Source organism: Hakea prostrata, chromosome 11, assembly GCF_041222555.1.
Source record: "Hakea prostrata isolate BN-2017 chromosome 11, UWA_Hpros_2, whole genome shotgun sequence".
Classification (NCBI taxonomy): domain Eukaryota; kingdom Viridiplantae; phylum Streptophyta; class Magnoliopsida; order Proteales; family Proteaceae; genus Hakea; species Hakea prostrata.
Window position 1 is genome coordinate 6,508,855 of NC_142610.1, and position 24,669 is coordinate 6,533,523.

The 24,669-nt window shown below is 36.2% G+C and overlaps 1 protein-coding gene across 1 annotated transcript; it reads right to left on the minus strand.

Moving 5' to 3' along the window:
• Positions 1-13,315: 13,315 nt before the first annotated feature.
• Positions 13,316-24,197, minus strand: LOC148999797 (maltose excess protein 1-like, chloroplastic). The gene is made up of 9 exons (XM_089140431.1): positions 23,658-24,197; positions 23,395-23,571; positions 23,025-23,315; positions 22,838-22,927; positions 21,276-21,377; positions 21,073-21,191; positions 14,595-14,657; positions 14,140-14,201; positions 13,316-13,739 (listed from the first exon to the last, which is right to left on the minus strand). Exons 1-9 carry the CDS (start codon positions 23,874-23,876, stop codon positions 13,657-13,659), a joined length of 1,206 nt encoding a protein of 401 aa, XP_088996557.1. The 5' UTR covers positions 23,877-24,197; the 3' UTR covers positions 13,316-13,656.
• Positions 24,198-24,669: the final 472 nt, after the last annotated feature.

Consider the following 24,669-nt stretch of genomic DNA (forward strand, 5'->3'; position numbering starts at 1 on the left):
CTGTCAATCAATCTTTCTTTTTATTCACCCTTTTCCTTTTTGCTTTGCTCCTTTGAGTGATGACCAAATAATTGGATCTCTTATAATTAAGCATCCAATTTCTTTCTTGCTTCCCTTGCTACCTATGTGTGATTTCATCATTACATTCATATTTTTCAGAAATTCCCTCACTTAGACTTGTGCTATGGGTAACCAGTGAAACTTTTTGAAATATTTTATTTAAGGGGAGGTTTTTCGTCTCAAAATAAATTTTTAAATAATATTAATTACTCTTTCGGGCATTTCTCGAGAAAATACAATTGCTTGGAATTTGACCAATTGAGATATCTGGAAATAATATTTTATTATTTCTTCATTTGAGAAAGAGATCCTTATTCTATTTCTACATTATTTCTAGATCCAAGGACTAACCAATTATACCAATTAATTAAAATAAAAAGAAAAGAAAAAAGGAGGGAATAGATCCATAGGTTCGAAACATTGTTATATAACTTATGCTTGATAGAAATATCAGAGATCAGATAGATTAGACAAATGATGCGGGTTTATTAATGATTTACAAATTCAAAAAACCAAAAAAGAAAACATTCACTCCCCTCCCATATCTTGCATCTATAGTCTTTTTACCTGGGTGGATCTCTCTCTCATTTTATAAATGCTTGGATTACTAATTGGTGGAATACTAAGCAATCCGAAATTTTTTTAAATGATAGTCAAGAAAAGAATGTTATAGGAAAATTTGTAGAATTAGAAGAACTATGCCTCTTAGACGAAATGATAAAGAAATACCCAGAGCCACATATACAAAAGCTTCATATAGGAATTCACAAAGAAAGAATACAATTGGTCAAGATGCGCAATGAAGGCCATATCCATACTAATTTGCACTTCTCAGACAAATATAATCTCTTTAGCTATTCTATGTGGTTTTTCTATTATTGGTAATGAAAAACTTTTTCTATTATTGGTAATGAAAAACTTGTCATTCTTAATTCTTGGCTTAAAAAATTTCTATCTTAATTAAGTGATACAATAAAAGTTTTTCCTATTCTTTTATTAAGCGATTTATGTATCGGATTTCATTGGCCCCATGGTTGGGAATTATTGATTGGCTCTGTCTCCAAAGATTTGGGATTTGCTCATAACGATCAAATTATATATGGTCTTATTTATACTTTTCTAGTTATTCTAGATACAATTTTTAAATATTGGATCTTCCGTTATTTAAATCGTCTATCTCCGTCACTTGTAGTGATTTATCATTCAATGAATGACCAAAGAAGGTCCACCATCATTATCATTAATTTGATCATAATCTTTCTTAGTTTGTACATAGTACATAAAGTATTAAAAATCTCAGGCACTCTTTATCTTCTTCCCAGACAGGGTATTTTTCCTATATTTTAGGAAAACTCTTCCAGTACAAAACCAAAATTGTGGATAGGGAACTATCCTAGTGACCTACCTAATTTATTGTAGAAATTTTTGGGATCAATGATTGTACCATGCAAAATAAAAATACCTTTTGTTGGATAAAGGAACAAATGACTCGATCGATTTCCCTATCGATCGTGGTATGTGTAATAACTCGAACATCCATTTCAAACGCATATCCCATTTTTTTATTACAGCGTTGTGAAAATCCACAAGAAGCGACTAAGCGTATTGTATGTGCCAATTGCCATTTAGCTAATAAGCCCGTGGATAGAGGTTCCACAAGTGGTATTTCCTGATATTGTATTTGAAGCAGTTGTTCAAGTCCCTTATGATATGCAACTGAAACAAGTTCTTGCTAATGGTAAAATACAGGAGCTTTGAATGTAGGGGCTGTTCTTATTGTACCTAAGGCATTTGAATTAGCTCATCCCGATTGTATTTCTCCCGAGATGAAAGAAAAAATAGGCAATCTCTCTTTTCAGAGTTATTGACCTACTAAAAAAAATTCTTATGATAGGTCCCGTTCTTGGTCCGAAATATAGTGAAATCACTTGTCTTATTCTTTCCCCGGACCTTGCTGCCAAGAAAGATGTTCATTTCTTAAAATATCACATTGTAACGAAAAATAATTAAAAAAAATCAAAAGTTTTTTACACGTCATCCATTATTATTGGGATGAAATTAGTGATCACCTACTATTATGCTCAAAATTACATGGCACCCATTGTAAAAATTACAAGTTACTCATAGTTAAGATTTTCTGTTAAGTCATAGGTAAAAGAACCTAAATGCTCTTACCTCTATTTAACTCATTTAAAATTTAAAATACAAATTACCTTAAATGTATAAATGCCCTTTGGACAGTTAAATGACATTAATGCCCCAACACAAATTAGCCATTGACTCTGCCGGAGAGAGGGAAGTCGGAGAAGAAGACTTGCAGAAAGCGCCGAAGAGAATTCAAGCTTGATCACATAGTCGAGCAAAATTTCAAATCAGCTTGTTTGACTATTGAACTAGCATTTCAGTTGCTGCAGTTGGCTAAAGGGCAACATCTCACAGTTCGAATATGGCAAGACCAAGACCGAGAGCCAGCTATGTTGGCATCGAGAACCCGACGACACAGAGATCAATCATTTCAACAGGTTACCAGATTCTTTCCTACTCATAATCTTCAACAAGATCGGAGATGTCAAAGCCATGGGCTGCTGTTGTGGTGTTTTCTCCAAACTTTTGGTAGAATTGTTAAGCATCTGCAAGCTATTGGGCCAAAAAAAGAACATGTCTTAGACATCATCAGCTTCGTTTGGTGGTGATGGGATTGCTGGAGGAGCTGAAGACGATGAGATGGACGCTGGTGGAGTGGCCCATCACTCCACCCACATACGTTATTAAGAACTTCAATGAGATCAGGCGGCTCCAGATTGCTTATGTGAAAGGCTGACTTTGGATCTACCCTTGATAAGTGTATGATCCAAAGTCAAATTGTAAACTATTACTTCTCTTTCACCTCATAGGTTGAATAGAGAAATGAGGAGCGAAACAAAGAGTCAATGAGTTTTATAAAAGAATGTAAAGTACCATTTTAACCTCACTTATAATCATTAGAGTCACATGTTCTTTAAAAACCACTTCAAAAAATAGGTTGAGACTTGTTTTTAACATTTGATTTCCCCCCCCCCCTACCCTTTTTAAATAGAAATAAGATGTATAAATTGTACCAAATGCAAGCATTTCTATTTATTTGGATAAAAATCAGGCCAAAGACTGCCTTAGATCTTGCCCTTCGAAAACAGATGTAACCTTTGTTGGTGTCTCTTACTCTCCTAAATAAAGGTGTGAGGGGTTGTTTATTCTTGTGAACGTTATTTTTGAGAAGTTGTTTTGAAACTGTGTCATGAAAACGGATTGGTGAATGTAACTTTACAGATCCCTTAGTCCATCAATTACAGAGTGCACTTAAAATGGAGGGGTCGATTAATCTTAGAGGTGAAAATGCACTTAGAACCCATGTGTGCATTTTTGGGTTGTTTATATACCTTAAAGAAAGTGCTAGCCAACACCATCACATCTCGACTCTAGTAAGTTTGTTCGTGTATCACTAGATGGATGTACATAACTATGTCGTTCAATGAGGAGATTGTTCATGCTTTAAAACAAATAAATTCTCATACTTATTATTCTACTTCATTTGTGTTATACAATTACCCTTGTTAACATTATATTTCCAATAGAAACACCTACAATAGGATAGTATCAATTTTGGAAGACTACACATGAAGATTTGTGTGCATGTTTGGAGTGTTCCTATGGCACTCAACTCTTCCATTAGTATGATCCATTAGTAGGATGTTTGTTTATAGAGACATTGACGTTATAGAGTGGAAAGAACATCACTTTGTTAGGTTTATTGATGATTGTAACTAGAGTTAGCATTTCCTTTTCAGACTCCTTTTGAGACAATTTTGATATTTATCCTTGCTAACTTTAATATATATTCTAAACATGTTTAATCTTGCTTTTTGATTATGGTATAGTGTGTAATATTTTGAGATTGTGTTGTAACTTGATTTTGTGACTGTGGATCACATTCATGGGTATTCGAATGGATCCAATACCGGAGGGTGGTGTGACACTACATCCACGGCGAAGAGAAATAGCTTTTCACTATGTAGAAGAAGAACTGAACAAAGATCTCACAAGCAATAGCCAAGAACAATATTACAAGAACTCTCACCCAGAAACCCTAAAATGAAAATCCTAGATCTCTCATGACCTCGTTTGCAAGCATAAAGAACATATAAATAGACTTATTCAAGTTGCCCATCAAAATATGTTATTTGGGTCCATCTTCTTAGTTGGATGAGAAAATGAGGCAAAGAGTGACAAAGGCCACACCTGGAGAATAACATATATTGACGAACTTTTGGAATTGTAGACATAGATTTCTCAACGTTTTTGTGGAATATTTCAATGAAGGTCACTGCTCTTAAACTGCTTGGAAGATTCCGTCTCTATGCTTGTTGATTGCTTTTTTCGTTGAAGATGATGAAACCCAAAACCAGAAAAATTATGTACTTGGACTTCTAATACATTTGTATAGGGTTTGGGGCAGATTCGGTTTGGGCTTAATAGTTTCTGGCTTAAAAACACCAAATTCAAATACAACCCATTTGCAAAATTAACGGTTTCAGTTCGGTTTCGATGTAATGCAGTTTGGGTTTGGGTTTGGGTTGGCTAATGGTTTGTGCTAACGATTTGATTTGATTTGATTTGAATTGGGGCAGTTTTGAAACCATTACCAACCCATTTTCAAACCATATTGCCCATTTGCAAAATGTTGTTATTCACTCTCAACAACAAATTTTGAGCAAAAAACAGAGGGCATTTGAAGCAAAAGGTATTTGTTATGGCACTGGATGGAGGTTAAACTTGAAATATATTAGAGAACTGAAGCTTAAAATTAAACCTATGGATGTTTCATAAATGTGGATGCTATTGAATAAAAAACTATGTCTCCAAAACTATATCTTAGTAGAAAACTAAGATCTTGATTATTTTTACCCAAAAAAAAAAAAAAACTAAGATTTCTCAAAAAACAAAAGGGGGAGGGGTTGGGGGAACTAGTCCACTAAAACATCTCCAAAACTATATCATAGTAGGACTAATGGACTAACGGGCTGCACACAAAGGGACCGAACAAGCCCAAACCATTCAGGTTCCTCCTCTGCCCAAACACAGCCCACTAAGATTCGGTTTGAGTTGGTTCAGGCTATAATGGACATGTTTGATTCAATTTTAATAGTTCGGGTTACAAATTGACACCCCTACATTTATACATTAGCTATCATCATCAATCAGTAAAACCCTATCTCATTGACGTTTTCTCTTGTATTATTGTGTTAGTTTCCTTAATTTATTAGATTTGAAGTAAAAAAAAATTCCCGGAGGTTTTTCATTCAAAGATGAGAAAACAGTAATTGGGCTTTTCTAAAATGCAAAAGAGGGAAGGAGATTTTTGGCGAGGGTGAATTGCAAAAAAAAAAAAAAAAGGAAAAAGAGAAAAATGGTCGATTGGTGAGCCGAGTAAATGGATTCTAAGCAATTGTAGAAAAAGAATCGCTTTAACCGAAATACCTTGCCTGTAATATGGGTTTTGGTGTCAAATTTATTTGAATGATAATATTTGGTGACAAGTTAGGGTTTACAATCCTCGGAAACCAACCTCTCAATGCCGATGGTGGGTGATATGGTGGGTGATATTCTCCCTTCACCCACCCATATGTATTAAAAAATGTTTTAAAGGCATTTTAGTTATATCCTATTTATTAAACATGTTAGGGTTAGTTTGGTCCTTCCAGATATGAAAATTGAATGAGGTTAACAATTTATTTTTTTTTGGTAAAACAACATTCATTCATTCATTTAAAGAAAAACAAACATCCAAGATTTAAAGCTTGAATAATCAAGATATGAATGAAGTTAACAATTAGAGACAATATTGTTTGGTTTGAAACCTAGAGATAATTTTTTACACTGAAGAGAGACCCAACAATAGTTTTAATAAGATGACCCATGCATAAATTTTTCTTATAGTTTTTCCATTTTCTTTCTTTTAAATAGTTTCACTTCCCTTGGAGTGCCACCTAATAGCCAACAGGTTTAAATTTCATTTAAAAAATTTTTGGTTTGCTAAATTTTTATTATTATTAATATATATATGTTTTGGTAAAATTATTGAAAACCCTCAAATCTGAATAGTGGTGAGTCCCAACGGATGGGCAAATACAGTAAACTAAATAGAAGGTCATGATTGGTGTACACCTCATTAAGCAAGTTCTCGTTTGCATTTTGTTAAATGCTTGATTATGGGTGATAAATTTTGCAAGGTTGCATGAAATATTTGAGTCTCATGGCAAACATGAGGGCTGTGGCCTAAACATGAGCTTTAGGAAATGATATAGCCTTACATCAATCTTAATTTACTATTGAATTGCAATTATTATAATAGCTACCATCCAATGGTGGATGGCACATATTAATATTTACATCATGATATCCACATGGTTGCTTAGGAGTTAGATTATAAAGTAATCCTCAAAACTCCTCTAATGTTGATTTTTGATTGCGTCAATATACATCTTTAAGTAAACCATATGAAGGTGTTTTACCCCCCCAAAGTAAAAAGTAAACTAAATGAAGGTCATGATTGGCTCATTAATCAAGTTCTCGTTTGTTTGTTGAATGCTTGATTATGTGTTCAACCCTTAAAAATAAAGGTGAGGATGCTTATAAACTTTAGACTCCCTCGGCCAAACACTTCTAAAGATAGGTCTCACTTTGCATTTGTGTACTCCATTATTTACTATTGTTATTTTCTTATGATAGACCACCAATGTGGATAGCACATATTAATATTTACATCATGATATTGACTAGTATCGTATCGTATCATATCGTGAGATACTTTAAACCTTAGAATCCTAACACTAGATAGGTCTCTCTCACTTTGATTTGTGTATCATTCAACCACTTCCACCTCTTATATAATAGCATAATCATCTATGTACGTCAATGCACCCTCTATGTATATAGTATTGGGATCTTTTTACGGTTTGTTTTGCCACCTAACCAACTTGGATTTCTTACCAAAAAAAAAAAACCAACTTGGATTTCTTCAAGTGATCCTAACCAACTTGATTAACCTATAGATGCAAAGTAACATTTCATATAGATCCTAGATGGTATCCCATAGCATTTTCCCCTATAGGTATTTATAATACTGACTGAAAAGTAACACTAATTGAAGAATAAATTCAGGAGAAAAGTTTTGAGGAATGTATTGCTTTTATTAGGAAAAATACCAAAAGATGGTTCACTCTTTTTCCACCTGTGTAAAATATCGATAGAGATAAAGTACAAAAAATGTATTTGTGAATAGTGTCATGAATAGTGTCTCTGTTGGGCCCACGTGAATAATACTTGTGCGGGACCCATGTGAAAGATAACAAAATAAATAATCACAAAAGAAACACAAATACAACAATATACGTGGTTCGGCTTTGCCTACATCCATGGGCATAATGAGACTTTTCACTTTGAAAGTAGAGAACATTTGTACAATGCTTGGTTTTATAATCAAACCCAACCCTATATCCAAAATTAGATACCCCTATACACCCTCTCTCAACTCACACTCTCAACCCTTGAAGAGTTTCAAACCCACTACTCCAATACAAATAAACTTAACTCAGCTCTCAAAACTCTATATTTGATGAGTTCTCTCATGAGTTCTCTAGCTCACTTCATTATCCCTTAGGCAAACCCATGCCTCTATTTAAAGAGGAGGAAAAGAGGTTGAGAAAGAAAAGCTTTCACGCTTTCTTTCTCTCCTCAAATTTTTCTCTTCATTGCATTTATAACACCTTGATATTTATGACATTCTTGAATTCAATGTTTTGCAACTTTTGAATTCAAAATGAAATTCTCATCTTTACATTGAATGTGATCTTCAAGTTGCAAGAGTTGTCAATAGACAACATTATCCCTCCATAAGAGAGGACCCCCAAATCGAGCCAGTGCGTTGAAGATGCCAAGGAGGACGGGATATATGAAGGGAGCAAAGATGATAGGAAGTCCAGTGGAGTTGGTTCAGACATTCTCCCATAGAAGTGCATCGCAAACCGAGCAAATGGCCGCGAATGGAAAGTATTAGATCGAAAGGTTGTTGGTTTCATTCCCCAATGGTTAGATGATTCTATTTATCATCATGTTTCCACAGAAAGTTTGGCACATTCACTATGGCAAAAGCTAGAAGGTATGTATGAGAGAAAATACGGCTAAAACAAGGCATTCTTTATCAGGAGACTTGTAAATCTCAAATACAAGGAAGGGAGCTCTATGATAACACACTTAAATGAGATACAAAGTATTGTTAACCAACTCAATTCTATGAAAATGACACTTGATGATGAGTTGTAGGCTTTGTTATTGCTTAGTTCGTTGCCAAAAAGCTAGGAGACTTTAGTTGTATCTCTTAGTAACTCGGCTCCTTAAGGGAAGCTCACAATGGATATAGTGGATGAAAGCCTGTAGATGCAAAAGAAGAAATGCAAAGAAGAACAGAATAGAACAACACGAACTAGCACGGAAGGAAAGGGCGTTAGCAGAAAGCAACAGCACGGGAGGAGTTGTGCCAAGGGAACCTTTCTCCTTCAACCCGCGATCGGCTCCTTTAGTGAAGGAAACTCAAGATGAAATTGAAATTACAACGAAACTGAAATGAAATCTCAATCTCATCTCACAGTGAAGCCCTTATCACTGAGAAGCGGGGGAGAAGTAAAACTAGATCACCCCATCTTAATGAGAAATCACATGGAAAATCCAAGTCAAGGAGCAGGATCACATACTACGATAGTAAAAAGGTAGGGCATATGAAAAAGGATTGTAGAAAACTTAAGGCACAAATGGAGAACCAGAGTGAGGACAAAGAAGACCAAAAAACCACTGCCATTAGCTCAGATGGAGATATTATTATCGTCTCAACTAGTGATGAATTTTGTCTCACTTCTACATGCCATGACTCGGATTGGGTCATTGATTCATTTGCATCCTTCCATGTTACTCCGTATAAAAAATTATTTACCATTTTAAATCAGGTGATTTTAGTACAGTAAAGATGGGCAAAAATGGCATTTCAAAAATTGTGAAAAAAAGGTAATGTGTGCATCAAGACAAATGTCGGATGCCAATTGGTTCTCAAGGAAGTGAGGTACGTGCCAAAACTCCGTTTAAATATAATCTTTGAAAGAAAGCTAGATGAAGAGGGATACCATAACCATTTTGGCAATAGTCAATAGAAACTTACCAAATGATCTCTAGTGATGGCAAGAGATAGCAAATGTTGCACTTTGTACAAAACGCAAGTCCAAATATACAAAGCAGAGGTAATTGCAGCAAAGGAAGAGTCAACTACAGAAACATGTTAGGCATGATCTGTCACCTCCTTATGAGTCGGAGGGGGAGTTTGTGGGATCCTCCTTATTAATGAAGAGATAATTTTGTTTGTTGACAACTCTTGCAACTTGAAGATCATATTCAATGTAAAGATGAGAATTTCATTTTGAATTCAAAAGTTACAAAACATTGAATTCAAGAATGTCATGTCAAGGTGTTATAAATGCAATGAAGAGAAAAATTGAGGGGAGAAAGAAAGCATGAAAATCTTTTCTTTCTCAACCTCTTTTCCCCCTCTATAAATAGAAGGGTGGGTTTGCCTAAGGGATAATGAAATGAGTCAAAAAACTCACGAGGGAACTCATCAAGTACATAGTTAGAGCTGAGTGAAGTGTATTTGTGTTGGAGTAATGGGTTTGAAACTCTTCAAGGGTTGAGAGTGTGAGTTAAGAGAGGGTGTATAGGGTATCCAATTTTGGATATAGGGTTGGGTTTAATTATAAATCCAAGCACTGTAAAAGTGTTGTATTTCTACTTTCTCATAGTGAAAAGTCTCATTACGCCCGTAGATATAGGCAAAGTCGAACCCTATATATTGTTGTGTCTATGTTTCTTTTGTGATTATTTATTTTGTTATCTTTCACGTGGGTCCCACACAAATTCTATTCATGTGGGCCCCACACGGGCACTATTCATGATACATTTTTTGTATTTTTTCTCTATCGATCTTTTACACATGCAGGAAAAGAGTAACCCATTGTTCGGTATTTTTCCCAACATGTATTGCCCATGCCTAGGCACAAGGGAGAAATGACTAACCTACCACCCCATGAAAGGTGAAACCCCCCCCCCCCACCCCCACCCCTTTATAAAATTCCAAAATATTCTCACAGGTTCCCAAACACATGCAAAGACCATTCACCAAATTAATAATTTTACATTCTCTACCATCATTATTAAGAAAATATCAAATGTTTCAGGTACAATGTAGAAAACCCTCAAATCTGGAGTTTTTAGAGATACTGATCATCCAGAGTATAGACAACTATCAGCAATGGAAGTTTGGAAGTCTACTGTGGAGAAAATGGATCAAAGACAGAAAATTACAGTACGGACTAATGGACCCCTAACAAATTTAGCAAACATCATCAGAAAAGTGTTTGAGTTTGTTTTTCTTTAAGTTTTCATAAATTATTGCAAACAAGTGCCAACTGGAAGGGTGATCAGGCAATTCGACAGGAATGATCCTGATTGGCCATGTCTTCTAATACTTTGTTGTTCAAAGAACACAAAAAAATTGATGTCTACCACTTCACTTCATTTTGCAGGATATATGTATAGTTGGAGGACACATGACTTCCAATGACAGTAATGAAGGAAACGTCTTCACAATTCCTTCAAACAAATTTGCAGAATTTAACATGTTCCTTGATCCTTTTGCTGCAAAGACAGTCTTTGAATCATATCTCATAATCAGACTGATTTCACTTTGGGTTCAAAGACAAGTCACTTCTTCTCCTAAGATTTTAGAAAAGTTGCAGACGGTGAGGAGGTCACCAGAAGTTGAACTTGCCCAAAACTGGCTCTCAAGGCTATACAGTTTGCAACAAAAGCATTGTAGATATCATCACAAGTGATTCCAATTCATTTTTTCTTTTTCCAAGAGAAAACATAAAGGTGTTTAGAAGTTAAAAACCCTTATCTCAAGTGGTTGATGTTGTTTTTGTTTTGAGGAGAAGGGTGTGTGTGTCTGTGAATGTATATGCTTGAGAAATGGAGTGGGGGGGGAGGGTTTGACGTCTTGCATTTCATCGTTTGCATAAGCAAGAACATTCCTCAGGGCATCTAGAGGCCTGAAACAACATGGGACCCAACATGTGTATTAAATCTATGTTTCTAATGGAACCTCGTCGAACTAGAGAGTCCATGCAGGGCAACTTAAGAACTATAGGGGAATTTATTCAGTAATTTCCTGCGTAGAGTTGTGCTATAAACTGTAGCAATGGCTCTTTTTCTTCGATGCAATCTGAAAGAGGTGTGAGGGTAAGCAATAGTAACAGTCTAATGATGGTGTAACAAATCTCATCTAACATAGGAAATTATGAGAAAGCACATAAGTTTGTGTAGAAAATTATACAGAAGCACATAAATCTGTGTGAAACTGTAATTGTGGTTCTGTGATTTACATTGTTTTCTGCATAGTTTTCTGTTCTTGTCCTTTAACAGCTTTTTAATAATTCATGAATGGTTGTTTCTACTACAGGATATAGACTTTAAAGAACTCCTAGGTGCACCAATAATGGCTAATTACAATCCTCATCTGAACCAAACTTTTCAAGTCAAGTCCATTAAAGTACTTGCTGCAGATGATTAATCCAATGATGGACAAATTGAGGTCAATGAAAAGCAAAGGTTTTTGGCCAAAGTATAAGAAAGTGTTTACTTCATGGCATATCATGAAAACTTGGGAAATTTGTTTGGACAAAAAAATCAATCTGCTGTGATTGGTAGCTTTGATGAACAGAGGAGAATGTGGAGTTCACCAACCAAACTAGGGCCCATTCACAAGTTTTGAATTAATTGTGTTTTGCAGATTGCTGTAATAGCTGAAATCCAAGAAAAAATAGTTGTGTTTTGTGTAGTCTTTTAATATCAAGTCATGCTCATCTCTTTTACTCTTTTAAGTCTGAATCTAAGGATTATATTGTCAAAATCAACTGAAGTTTAAGAGACAATTAAACTGAATTAAAATGATTTAATAGCTTTTTAGAATATAAATTATCTTTGTGTTAATATCTATAATAAGAAAATTATTTGGGGTTTGATGTGTTGTATTCTTCCCTTTTTTTGGCTGATTTGGGCCATTAACAGAATGCAGGGAGAGAATTGGTATTTTGGGATATGTGGGTATTGCGACAAAATTCTTGTATAGGGTTTGCTATTGATTGTAGCAAGGGTTCTTTCTCTATAATCCATAAGAGAGATGTGTAAGGACGGGTTGTAAGTCTATTCGCTGCTTAGTGGAGCAATTTCATATCACTAAAAATGTAAGGAACCTCTCCAAACCAGCTAAACCTTTAAGCAAAATGTGATTAATTATTTATGATTTTCATTCTTTTCTACATTGTTTTAGATTTACACTTCTATACCAAACTGAGAAGGTTCAAAATATGGTTTTGTTCGGATAAGGGATCAGAGTTCTGAGTTGTTAAAAGATTTCACCTCTACCTGTAATAATTGAGCAAGGGAATGGAAGCTTCTTCAGTTGGATGTAAACTTCCTGAGATATCATAGATTCATATGTACTTATTCCTTCTTTCTTTCTTTATGAATCATTTTTGTCCAGTCAACTCTATTGAAAACCATACTTGTTAATAGTCCTGAAGTATGCATGGCTTTCCCCTCACTTGTCACTTGTCCTACATATTGTTAGGGTTACCCATCTCTACTAACATTTTTCAATCTGCATGAATTTTACAGTCATCTTAAGTCCCTACCCCTGTATTTTTTTCTTTCCCCCATTCCACCTTGTCTCTAGTATACATATACTGATTTTCAACTCTTATCCACTAAAGTTCCTATGCTCCAAGATGCTACCATGAGCCTATGTTTTTAGACAGAGTTCTTTACCTGCATTCTTCTATGTCCATCATGCTCAAGTGTGTGTTCTTACAGGGGAAAAAGCCTTAGCTAACTCTTGGTCAATATCCACTACACACTGGTCAAAGTGCAGTATGCTCTTCTGAGACACAGCATGATCTGCTATCCACCCAATAGAGTTAGATTCACTGCATAGCTACTCTACTAACGTTTGGGGGAAATCCATTAGATGAACCATATGCTTGTTTAATCCTCAGCACTATTTTTAAGTAATCCATTTTAAGGGCTGAAAGCTGAAACAAGAGATGATTACAACAGTGGGGGAACAAGGTAAGTCTTAATCAGGATGACAGAGAAAATTGTTTCACATTTCTTATAAATGAAGTGTACCTGAAGTGGTAATAAATAAAGAACAGTTGATGTTGCTTTCTCTGGTTGAGAGAACTGAAATCCATCACTTACAAGACTTCATCCACTGTAATAACTTGTCTGAGAACTCACCTTTCACAGAGCAAGTTACTGGTGTATTATATCTGGAGATATGAACTCTGTGTGTATCTTTCATGTATGCAACTCAGAGTTGTTTTGAACAGCTCAGCTCCATGGCAAAGTAAGGACCAATTGAGTTTTTGCGACTAATCAATGGAAAGCACCATCACCAAGTTAGGCTCCAACAAATAGCTCCTTCAAGGATCTCAAAGGTGAGCTGTATTTATAAGCTTTCATGTCTCCCCAGAAAGTTATTCCTGTTACAGCAGGGCAGTCAGAGACGGTCCCAATTAGTTTTTTCCATACAAAGGACAGCAGTTTCTTTGAAACTATGAAGTCTACAACTAAGTGAACTGCTCTTGGATACCATAGCCCTACTATAACCCAGTATAGAGCTCAACACAGCAAGATCTGAGATCTTCTAGCAAAGAATGAACCAATTGAATGATTCTAGCATTTGACTATCAAAACAAATCATTGGGGGTTCTATATATTAGCACATGAATTGCTCAACCACATTGTCTTGTGACAGAGATGTCTTCATGGGATCCTCTCATTTTCCCTTCCAAGATGCCAGAATTGCATAAACAAGTAAAATTGACATTAAGAAATATACTCCATTGAACTAAAATGTCAAAAAGAGGATAAAGGGACAACCTATCCAAGCCAAAAGCCCAAATGTTGCTGAGAAGAAGAACTCCCTGCTGATACTGTTGAAACTGGAAGGAGAAAACAAGGATTTAGATTCCAATCTCCAACAGAGTTCAATCTATTTTGTCCTGTGTTCATTAGATAAGAGACAAAAGAGAAAAGAAGAATATTCTAGTAATGTATTTGGTTGGCTGGATTTCAGAATTTCAAAAAAATGAAATTTCCCAATTTCGCAGATCCCATTAAAATCTCATAATATAGTCAGACAAATATTATTTAGGCAAAATATCAATTTGGTAGCAGAACACATTTTTAACCCTAAAAATGACTGCTTTTCTATCCAAAAAATCTCTCCCCTTTCCACTGTTGAATGAACACAGGTTTAGATGTGAATCTGTAACCATGTGAACAAGGGAAATTAAAAGGAAACTGGTGAAAGAAAAGATAAGTAGGCAACACACCAGTACAAGCAGATAAGGTTACCCCATCCATAGAGAACAGATGCCCAAGATGAACCAGTGAACCTGTAAACAAGAAGCCAAAGCAGAATCAACTATCCAAGTGCAACAAAATGTTTTTCTGGATGAATAAATAAGTGCAACAAATGAGTTGCCCATATATAAACTTTTAAGTCTCTGTAGCCCTTAAACAGATTTGCAGTACCCAGTCTTGTAATGAGAATTCGTCTCAAATCAAGGGCAGATTCCAGTTACATGCATAAAACATATCCAGATTGATACTGCCCTTGTAAGCAACAGAATATGAACTCAAGTGCATTAAACCTGACTCCAGTAAACTGCATATCTACACTTCATTTTTACACAATGTACACAGGATCCATAAGAAAATGATTGGCTCAACCCAAGATATACAAAAACAACAAGAGTAGTGTTACCCAACTAAGTGGGGTCCATACATGGATCCTTGCAGCCCAGTCAGCTTCACTGAAGGTCATAATTGGTACAGGGCCTGGGCTGTGCGTACCAATTGGGTCCATGAGATGGACCCTTGCATTCCAATCCACTTCATTCAAGGTTATACTTGAGACAGGGCCTGAGCTGTCCATGTCTTTCCTCACTTCTCTAAAGGTCTTCGGTCTGCCACAGGCTCTTTTTAGTTCCTCCAATCTTGATCAAACTAGTCTTCCACGCTAGAGCATTTAAAGGCCTAAGTTTGACATGGGCATGCCACCTCAAATGACTTTCTGATAGCATAGCATATCTCGGAGCTACTCCAAAATCAGTTTTAATATGATCAATCCCTTGCTTTATGCTTTCCTAGTTTTATGACCAATCCATCCCAACATCCTCATCTCCACTACCATGTGGGGATCCAGGATAGAGGGTATCTGATCCTATGGGTGGGAACCTGTGGCTACCGCTACCAAGATAGAGGGTATCTGATCCTGTAGGTAGGAACCTGTTGGTACCATTACCAAGTTCATACTGTATCAGTTGCACAATGAGTAGAAGGGGTAATAAAGTCCAAAAATTCATTTTATGAGAAGTAGCAGAGCAAACCCATCTGGTATCGACTGGAACCAAATTTGACACCATATCAATTGCCTTGTCAAACATACTAATTCCAATACTGTGAACTAAAACCATGAGTACTTATCAAAAATTTTACTAGTGTTTAGTAATTGTGTTATACCTCAAGGGTGGTAGGTGTAAATTTTCCTTATTTTTTATTTTTTATTTTCAGTTTTTACTTTTTTCAGCTGATGATCTTCCACGAAGTTCTACATTGACCTTCTCTTTTAGTCAAATCTAACTTTCAAGAGCTTCTATTGGATATGTATCCATCATACCAAGTTCAATTAATAAAATATTTATTAATTTTGATTACACATTCCGTAATTTAACTGCACTTAAGAAGATTCCTTGGGTCACCCAAAATGATTCTCCACTAGGGATGGGACCAGAAATTATGTCAATACAGTTGTCGCATTTTATATAATAAGAAATGAGTTTTTGGTATATAAATGCAAGCACACACATGGTGGGAGATCTTGCGAGATCTCAAGATATCTTGTTTTTTCACATAGGCGAGACAAGGTGGAGGTCGAGAGTAGAGAGTTGGAATATCTCACTTGAGATCTAGCCATATCTCGCCATGGATCTCGTTGGAACTCTCAATTTTTGCCTTTTTTGTGGATTTCGGCTGGATTTTCACTTGCAACTACTCTTAGCACATCTAAAACATCGAAGGAAGATCAATAATTCTCTGCTTGTCTTATGAACTTATGATTTAATGACTTGTATAGAACTTCTAATGGTTGTATAATTTTATTATTCTATTCTTGAAATATTGAGATTTTGACACTCATATAGATGAAATTTTGATAACATTTAGGTTACTTGATGTATTTGATACACTTGCTTTTCATTTCTATGCCTTAAAGGTTATATATTACATGTTGTATAACCTTGCATTCCCTAATCCTACAACATTTCGGTTTCACATTATGGGTAGACTTAGAAATCATACATAAGGTTGTTTTCTGACAAATCCAAGGTCACCAATGTGTTCAAAATGCTTTAAATAGGCTAAATACAAAGTTTCAAGCCAATTGGGACCCTAAAACCCTCCGAGATGGGTCATTGAGTTGACACCAAAAAATTGTATATCTCGACCAGATCTCGCCGAGATGGTTGAGATCTCAGTTTTTCAAGGTGGTGAGATCTCACTCGAGAGCAAGATCTTCTACCATGAGCACACATATCATTTGTGTGTAGAATAGAATCCAGTAAGAATCTTGCATGTGTTACTACCAGCTATTCGATACGAGATTCGAACCTATCATTTGACCTTTGACTTGAGAGGTCCTATTCAAATCAAAATTTGTACAAATGCAAGAAAGAAAAGAATTGTATGATATTTTTTGGTCCAAAACAATGGCACAATGGAAGTGGATCAAAGAACATTGTTTTGGCATTCGAATTTGGATCGAGATAAAACAAATAAAATTTATTTAGGAAATTTTTAGGTTTGCTTAGTGCTACAAATGTAACCCCTAGGAATCCAAAAGCAAGTAAAAAGTGGTTCAATCTATTCGATTCCTTGAAGTTAAGAACAATTGTAAACTTGTAGAAGTAATCCTTCAAACACCAAGCATTTGAGGTTTCAAAAACCCCATACCAAAATGATATAGCCTCAAGTGGGAGGGCCAATTCTTCCAGGATCTTTTCTAATAAAACCAACACATATGGGAACAAGAAAGAATTTCTTGAAATGTTGGTTATGGGATATGGGGGTTCTTTGTAATATGGGCTGTGATGGGATGATGTTAGGCAAAAAGTTAAGTTAGGACTTTGTGGTTAGAGATAGAAGGATATTTAGGGGATGAAGGATTCTTTAGCCCATCCCACAGGAGGTAGATAAATACCTTGATATGGGGTAGATTTGAGATGGAATGAAAACTTAGGGGAACAGGTTAAAACTTGAAAGGAATTTATATTTTGTTCTTAACAATAATCTTTTTAAGATTTAATGGTTTTGGATTGGAGATATTGGGTAACTTGATTTTGGAGGGCAAATAGGATCAAAATAACAAGGATGGGTAGATCGAGGTTTGGTTGCTCCAATGGGGTCGAATTGGGATGGAAGGTCACTAAGTTTAGGGGGATGAGGTTAATAAAGTTTGGGACAGATCTAACGTACGAATGACGTAGATTCGACCTTGAATTTTGGGTATGCAGAAAAGTCCAAAAATTCAAGAAATTAATAAGGGGGGGGGGGGGGGAAGAGGATTATATGAGAAGGGGAATAGGTAAGCGACTTGACTCTAGGCGCTGTTGGGGTGATGGAGATGCGGAAGTGGAAACATGCTACAAGCCCTGGCGAAGGAGAATCCTTCAAATAGAAATCTTAGGTTGCTTACTCGATCACATGAGGTCCCCTACCATTGATGAGAAGCTCTACTAACCCTTCTTCTTAGGCAGCAACACTCTCTGTATTAATTGTATTCTCCAATCTATATTCTGTTACATGCCCAAGGCTTTATTTATACCCTTACTTAAGAAGACATAGTGAAATTAGGATTTAGAAACTGACTTTCCTAGTTGTACTCAACATACTAATCCAAATTCAAATAGGACTCTTATAACTAAACTTAAAAGGACTTCTTATCATATCCTAGACTTTACCAAACATAACTTAACCTAAAAATAAACATTAAAAAGACTATTTTACCCTTATAACTTAAGTTTGGCAGAATATACATAACTAGACCAACTAAACCAAAATAAAAACCTATTTTCGTCCTTAGCCTAAACACTAAACTTCTAGGCCCATGGAGTTGGCCCACAAACCTGCTGAACAGAGGCCCAACACCCAAATCTATCAACCCTAAGTTGATTTCGCAGGGAAGTTGGCCAATTTGGTGCCGGAACTACATCACCAAAAGTCCCTCACACTAATAAGACAGAGAAAGGGAGAGCAAGAAAAATTGAAAGAGAGGAGAGGTAAGAGCCATAATTGTGTAGCCTTTTTCTTCATCCCTCTTTTCTTATAATTACAATCCCAAGTGGATATCTTCTTCTTCTTCTTCTTCTTTTCCTACACATAACTTTCAAAAACTATGGTATGCAATTTTGGTGAACATGTACTCTCTAAAATAAATAAATAAATAAACACCTTTTCTACTATAATGGGAAAGGTAGAATCTATAAAGGATTTTATCTTCTCAAATATTGCAACAACTACAAATCAAGGGTGGAAAACCTTCTTACCATATAATATGAAATAATTAACCAATTCCCAATAATTATCATTAAACTCATTAATTTACATATGAGACCTTCCACAATTTTAATATCACATGATGAGCTCTAGGCATGTATTTAGATGCTGCTAACCCCAACTCATTGAATAAGTATGCTCTAGAGATTTTGATATTGATCTCGGACATTGAAAAAATTATATATTTTAAAATTAATTTTGTAAACAATTTATATAAATGGCACTGGTACCAGATTTATGTCCAACTATCAATATTTTCTCTCTCTTGATATTCTCGAACCAAGGACATTGGATTCCATGTCGAGCATCTCTATTACTAATAATGTAAGACTGCATATCCAGTGTGCCAATATATGGTCCATAGGACTTCAAACATTGGCTTGCCAAAAAAGGCAGCACAATATTGCAGTAAATAGGACCTCTCTGGTTCAAAGGTCAGATGATAGGTTCGAATCTGGTGCCCTAATAACTGGAAGCAACCCATTCGAGATTCTCACTGGTATCAATTCTATACACACATGATACGCTTACTTGCACTTATATACCAAAAACTCACTTCTATTTATATACAACACAATGACCATATGTATAGGTTTAGTCGAGAACCATTTTGGATGAAAACCCAAGGAACCACTTTAAGCCCAAATAAATTATGCAATGCATAATTAAAATTAATAAACATTCTATTAATTGATCCGGGTTTGAAATACACGCATCCAACAATCTCCCACTTGTACATCAAAGCCAATCTCCCATATGACTTATACCCATAAGGTCTACACGTTTCAAAAACATAGCTGGTGCTAAGCCTTATGGAATTCGACACATTTTCTGCTGAGGCAATCTTCCAGCTACATCACCCTGTTGGATAATCTCCATAATAATTCAGTAGTACTTCTGCTGAACATGCTTATTCCTCTGGTGAGCCCTAGGCTCCTTGACTTAAGCTATTGCCCCTTTGTTGTCACAATTGTAGACTTCTGCTTCACACTTCCTCATTTAACACCTCCACCCTCTACCATGAAAACCATCCCCGATGTGGATTTTTCTATCCTTTTTTCTGTCTGAAAATCAAACCTGTATACCTCATGACTTACAACTGTTCCGACCCAAATACCAAGATATGATCGTTAGTATTTCTTAAATGATTAAGAATATTCTTATAGCAGCATTCCAATGCTCTCCAGGTTGGACTGATATCAGCTCACAATCCCTATAGAATAACAAATGTCTGGCCTTGTACACAATATAGCATACATGAGACTCTTCTTCATCTCCTAATTTCCCTCTGTAATTGAGGGCATTGGGATATTAAAGATACAGTCAAAACAGGTATAACCCTGATTTGCTGTGAATCTGGGTCTGATGATGAGGGTTTAATGGCAGTATTCAGAAAAGTATGTTAACAGTAAATCATCAAAGTAGTTTTGAAGTAAAGCAGGAATCTTCAAGAGAAATGAGATAAAATAACAAACTGAAACAGGTTCAAAAGAGAGCGTAGAAAAGGATCGACAAGTAGGTGTAATTGGGCCAGTTGAACATGCTGGCTGCATCCAGAATGGTTTCAAAAACCAGAATTTGACTTTGTTTAGAATCATGCCCTAGAAAAAGAATATTTCATTTAGAATCTAAGACAAGCTGTAGCTAAAACTCAGCATTTCCTTCTTCTTTTATTCTCTCTTTTTTGTATTATTATTTTTATGAAATTCTTCCAGCTCAACAGCCGACAGATGCATTCTTTCACCCCATCAGTTTTCATCCACATTGTGTAATTAAATTCATGACAGATCAAATATTGGTAAATTGCATAGACAAATCTAAACCAGTATTCCACAAAACCAATCAGCCCATCCATCTGCCCAGTTTTTTGACAGTTTTCTTTTTAGAGACTCCTAGCTTAGAGGCTTTACCATTTCACTGTTTTGACACTCACTATTTAGTCTTTTGCATTGAATCCCTAATCAGCAAGATTAACAACAAGAATCTATATTATCTGTCTTATAAACAATAGTCAAAAAATTCCCAAATATCTCCAGAGCATATTTTGAAGACAAAAAACTAATCCATAGATATAGTTCAATTTTTATGAGGCAGAATAGTCACAGTATTGTAAAAAAGAGGAAGAACAAGAACAAACATCATTAGCTATTTGAGGTCAATGCAAAGAAAATTGAGTTTGCCAGGACTAAAATATACCACATGAGATCACGAATGAAGAGTGCACGTGGGAGCATAAGACCATTTCCAATCATGGCAAGCAACATTGAAAAAGCAGAAAGGCCTTTGATATTATCTGGATTCAGAAGATTTGTCCACTGGAAAGAAAGCAACATGGCCATAAGATCAAAATTGAATGACATAAATATTCGATCCTGCAAAAATGTTATGTTTGAAATTACCATCTGTGCAATTGGCATCCACATGAAAAGTAGTGTGGCAGTCCATCCAGATATAGACCCAACAAATTTCACACCTTTCTCAGGGAGTTTTCCAGTTCGTGCCTGCAAGCCATGGTACTGCAGATCAGAAGAAGGCACCTTTTGTTCTTTTTGAAAAGACAAGTGTACTTATGAAATAAAGAAAGCACGCTTTACACTCCAAGGAGCTATGCATTTGCTTGGTACATAGCAGACTCTCCAACAAAAGAGAATACCAGCTGGTAACCTGGCTCTTTGCCTTCTTAGATACTCTAAAAAGCCGACGAAATAACAAAGCCAAAGAAAGAGAAAATTGGTTCAGATTGTACTTGCCATGCAAAAAAGGAAATGGACTTTCAGAGTAAGTGGATTATTCTTCCAGATGGAGCCTAGTGGAAAATATTTCGTTTTATTCTTTTAATAATTATTTCTTTTACAGTTCTATAAAAGCAATGGTAGAGGAAATAAGAGAGAAAATGTGACCACATTCGACTTAAAACGCAAATTTAACCGGACAAAATGAATCTATGCTATCAACTGCATTCCAGACCATCCAAAATCTTGCACCAAGTCAGTATTTACATGGTGAACAATTTCGATTTTTACATGGATGCACAGTTCCAGCAGATGACAGTAGTTTTATTCGCATCTTCCCCCTTGATGATCAGTCATACTGACCCCAAAAGGGGGAAATCTTGCTATTCATAGCTTCTCATGATAATTGGGGAAGTGGTGATTTCAAAGATTGGACAGTAAAACAGGATAAATGTAGCTGCCCCATTTAGCCTGAATAATAACTGAGTCAATTTAGTAATCAAAGGACACATTTGAGCCCCATATAAGCCAGCATACGCCTAAATGGCAGAAGTAAGCACAATGATATATACATGAGACTCATAGTTCATTGACTCAGCAATCAAATGCAACTGGAATTGCACCGGTTTAAACCAGGATGATGGAGATACACCCATCTCTGTACTATCCATCAAAACAGCCCAAGCGTTCAAAGAAGTCCATTTCAAATACAAAGATGACTTGATGCATGGAGATGATGTGTAGGCTACAATAATTGATGCTAATGATGTTCTAAATACTCAGATAAGTGGGGCCCCATGAGAAGTACATCTTACATTCCTCTTTCTTCTCATTATTACCCAGTTTTTCTGCTGGCTTGGATATATAATCTTTTATTAGATGCTTCTTTGTATTTTAAGCTCAATTTTAAGGTAACTCTACAAATTCCACTGGATAAAAATGTCTTCAGTTCCTATTCCAAGATCACTGAAAAACAAATCACATACTTCCAAAATTTTCTCCACCATTACATTGATTGATAAAAGAGTCAGTGAGGGAAAAAATGGAATGGAAGCTCAGGAATCCTTACGACCCAGAACTGGCAATGCCATTTCTTTTTCTCATACCCAAAATCAAGTTTGCACATCACATGATCAGTTAAATTAGGTACCCGGAAGCCCGGAATTATGATTGATTAAACCAGCATAACTGAAAGAAGAAGAACACAGACCAGGAAGTATGAAACTCACCATAACAACAGTCACAATAGCCAAAGCACAGGCAATTGTTCCAGGCAAAATGCTATCTGGAATCACAGGAACAAAGGTCGACCATATAACCTGCATCCACATTCCAGAATTGACAAGGTCATGAACAATTCTTACAATAATTAAATTCCAAGGTGTAAATTAGTTTCAAGTAACTCTACAGACTCACTTGGGGAAGCACGGAAACTCCACCAACAGTAATGAAATCTTCCCAGAGCCTCCAGACGGCATCGTTAAGAAAGTTGAAGTAATACATAAAATTCACAATGAGACCCGTAAAAATAACAACCGATGTCACCACAAAATGTGGAAGAGGCATTGCTTCGGCCATTGCAAGCGTAACAAGCACCGTATAAATGGAAACAACACCCAAAGTCTGAACCAGAACCACCTCCTTCTCTCTCTTCTTCGCGAAATAAGAAAGTAGAGATAAATTCCCGAGCAAACCAGTCAACATGCCCTGCACTCAATGGGAAAACCCCACTTTCAGAGAATCCCAAGATTCATATAGTTAGAACAAGCAATCAAATTTAACTCACCAGCCAGGGAACAGCAAAGAGAGCTGATTTGTTTCCCGCCAATAGATTCCGAACATTGAGAACGATCTGAGGCAATTGCAGTATAAGAAACGGCACATTCGAAGCTCCAGAGAACTTGGCAGACCAGACATCCCAATCCTCATAGCTTTTTGCATTGCTTTCGAGCTTCTCTGAACCCTGAAAAGCAGAACCCAGAATAAATTTCAGAGCTTTATCGAAAACAGAGGTAAATTGATCGAGAGGGTCACTGAAACTATCATTACCTGGTTTGAAGAGTAGGGGACATTCGACTCCAGGGCGAGACTGGGTTTGAATCGAGAGCGGATAAAAAGAGGGTTGAAGAGCGATAGATTCATATGTTTGGAGTCATGGGTAGAAGGGAAAGAGATGCAGGAAGGTTTTAGCGGTGCCGATAGGTTGTTGAATGTTCTGTAATGGCTGGAATTTGGAGCCCTGGCCAAGGGCATCACCGAAGATGCCATCACTCTAGGTGGAGAGGAAGAGAATCAAACACACAGACGAGGAACTAACCAAGATGCAAAAGAGAAACAGAAGAGAAGAGCCACTGGAGAGACAAGATGGAGACCTCGGGGGAGTAAATGGAAGCTGCGGCACAAGCACGAAGAGGTGAGAAAGACGTAAAGCAAGTAAGGAAAGATTGCAGAGATTTGAAGGCCATTGTCTGGGGAAATGGAGATGCTTTGTCGCTCATTTTCACGTCTACATCATGTGGGCAATCCAGGTTTGCATTAACACTCACTCTCAGTCACTGGTCTTCCTTACTATGTGGATCGAAGGCTGTGGTCTGCTTGAATGGCAATTCTTCAAATAAAAAAAGTCTGAAAAATGGATTTTTATTTGAAACAGCCAACGGTGTTCATCACGCCAGGTAAGCAAAATATGATTCAACAATTGAAAATCAAATGGTGGAAGTATATTTATAAACAAGGTTTAAAGTAAGTATCCATATCGAGTATCATATCGGTCAGGAGATTTTAAGAGACATATCGTGTTGTATCGAGTATTGTATCATTCTAACTAATGTATTTGAGTGTAATTCAATGAAGAGACGTAAAGAGATGTATCGTATCGGTTGGGTCAAATATGGATAGGTATCATATATTCACAAAAGCACAAAGCTTCACCCATTAATGAAGATGAAATCTTTTTTGGATCCGAAACAGCATGCAGCAGACTTCCACTTGGAGAAAGAAAAGCATAATCAATCCCATTTTGCTCTTCAATTGTTGTAAAACTAGCATCACATAATACAGT

Bases quoted from the DNA above. Each gene is read 5' to 3' on its own strand.
- LOC148999797 (XM_089140431.1), bottom strand. From the start codon at position 23,876: ATGGCATCTTCGGTGATGCCCTTGGCCAGGGCTCCAAATTCCAGCCAT. The intron at 23,572-23,657 runs GTAATGATAGTT...TCTGCTTTTCAG, and splicing joins TCCCCTACTCTTCAAACCAG to GGTTCAGAGAAGCTCGAAAG. The intron at 22,928-23,024 runs GTGAGTCTGTAG...ATGTGGATGCAG, and splicing joins GAGTTTCCGTGCTTCCCCAA to GTTATATGGTCGACCTTTGT.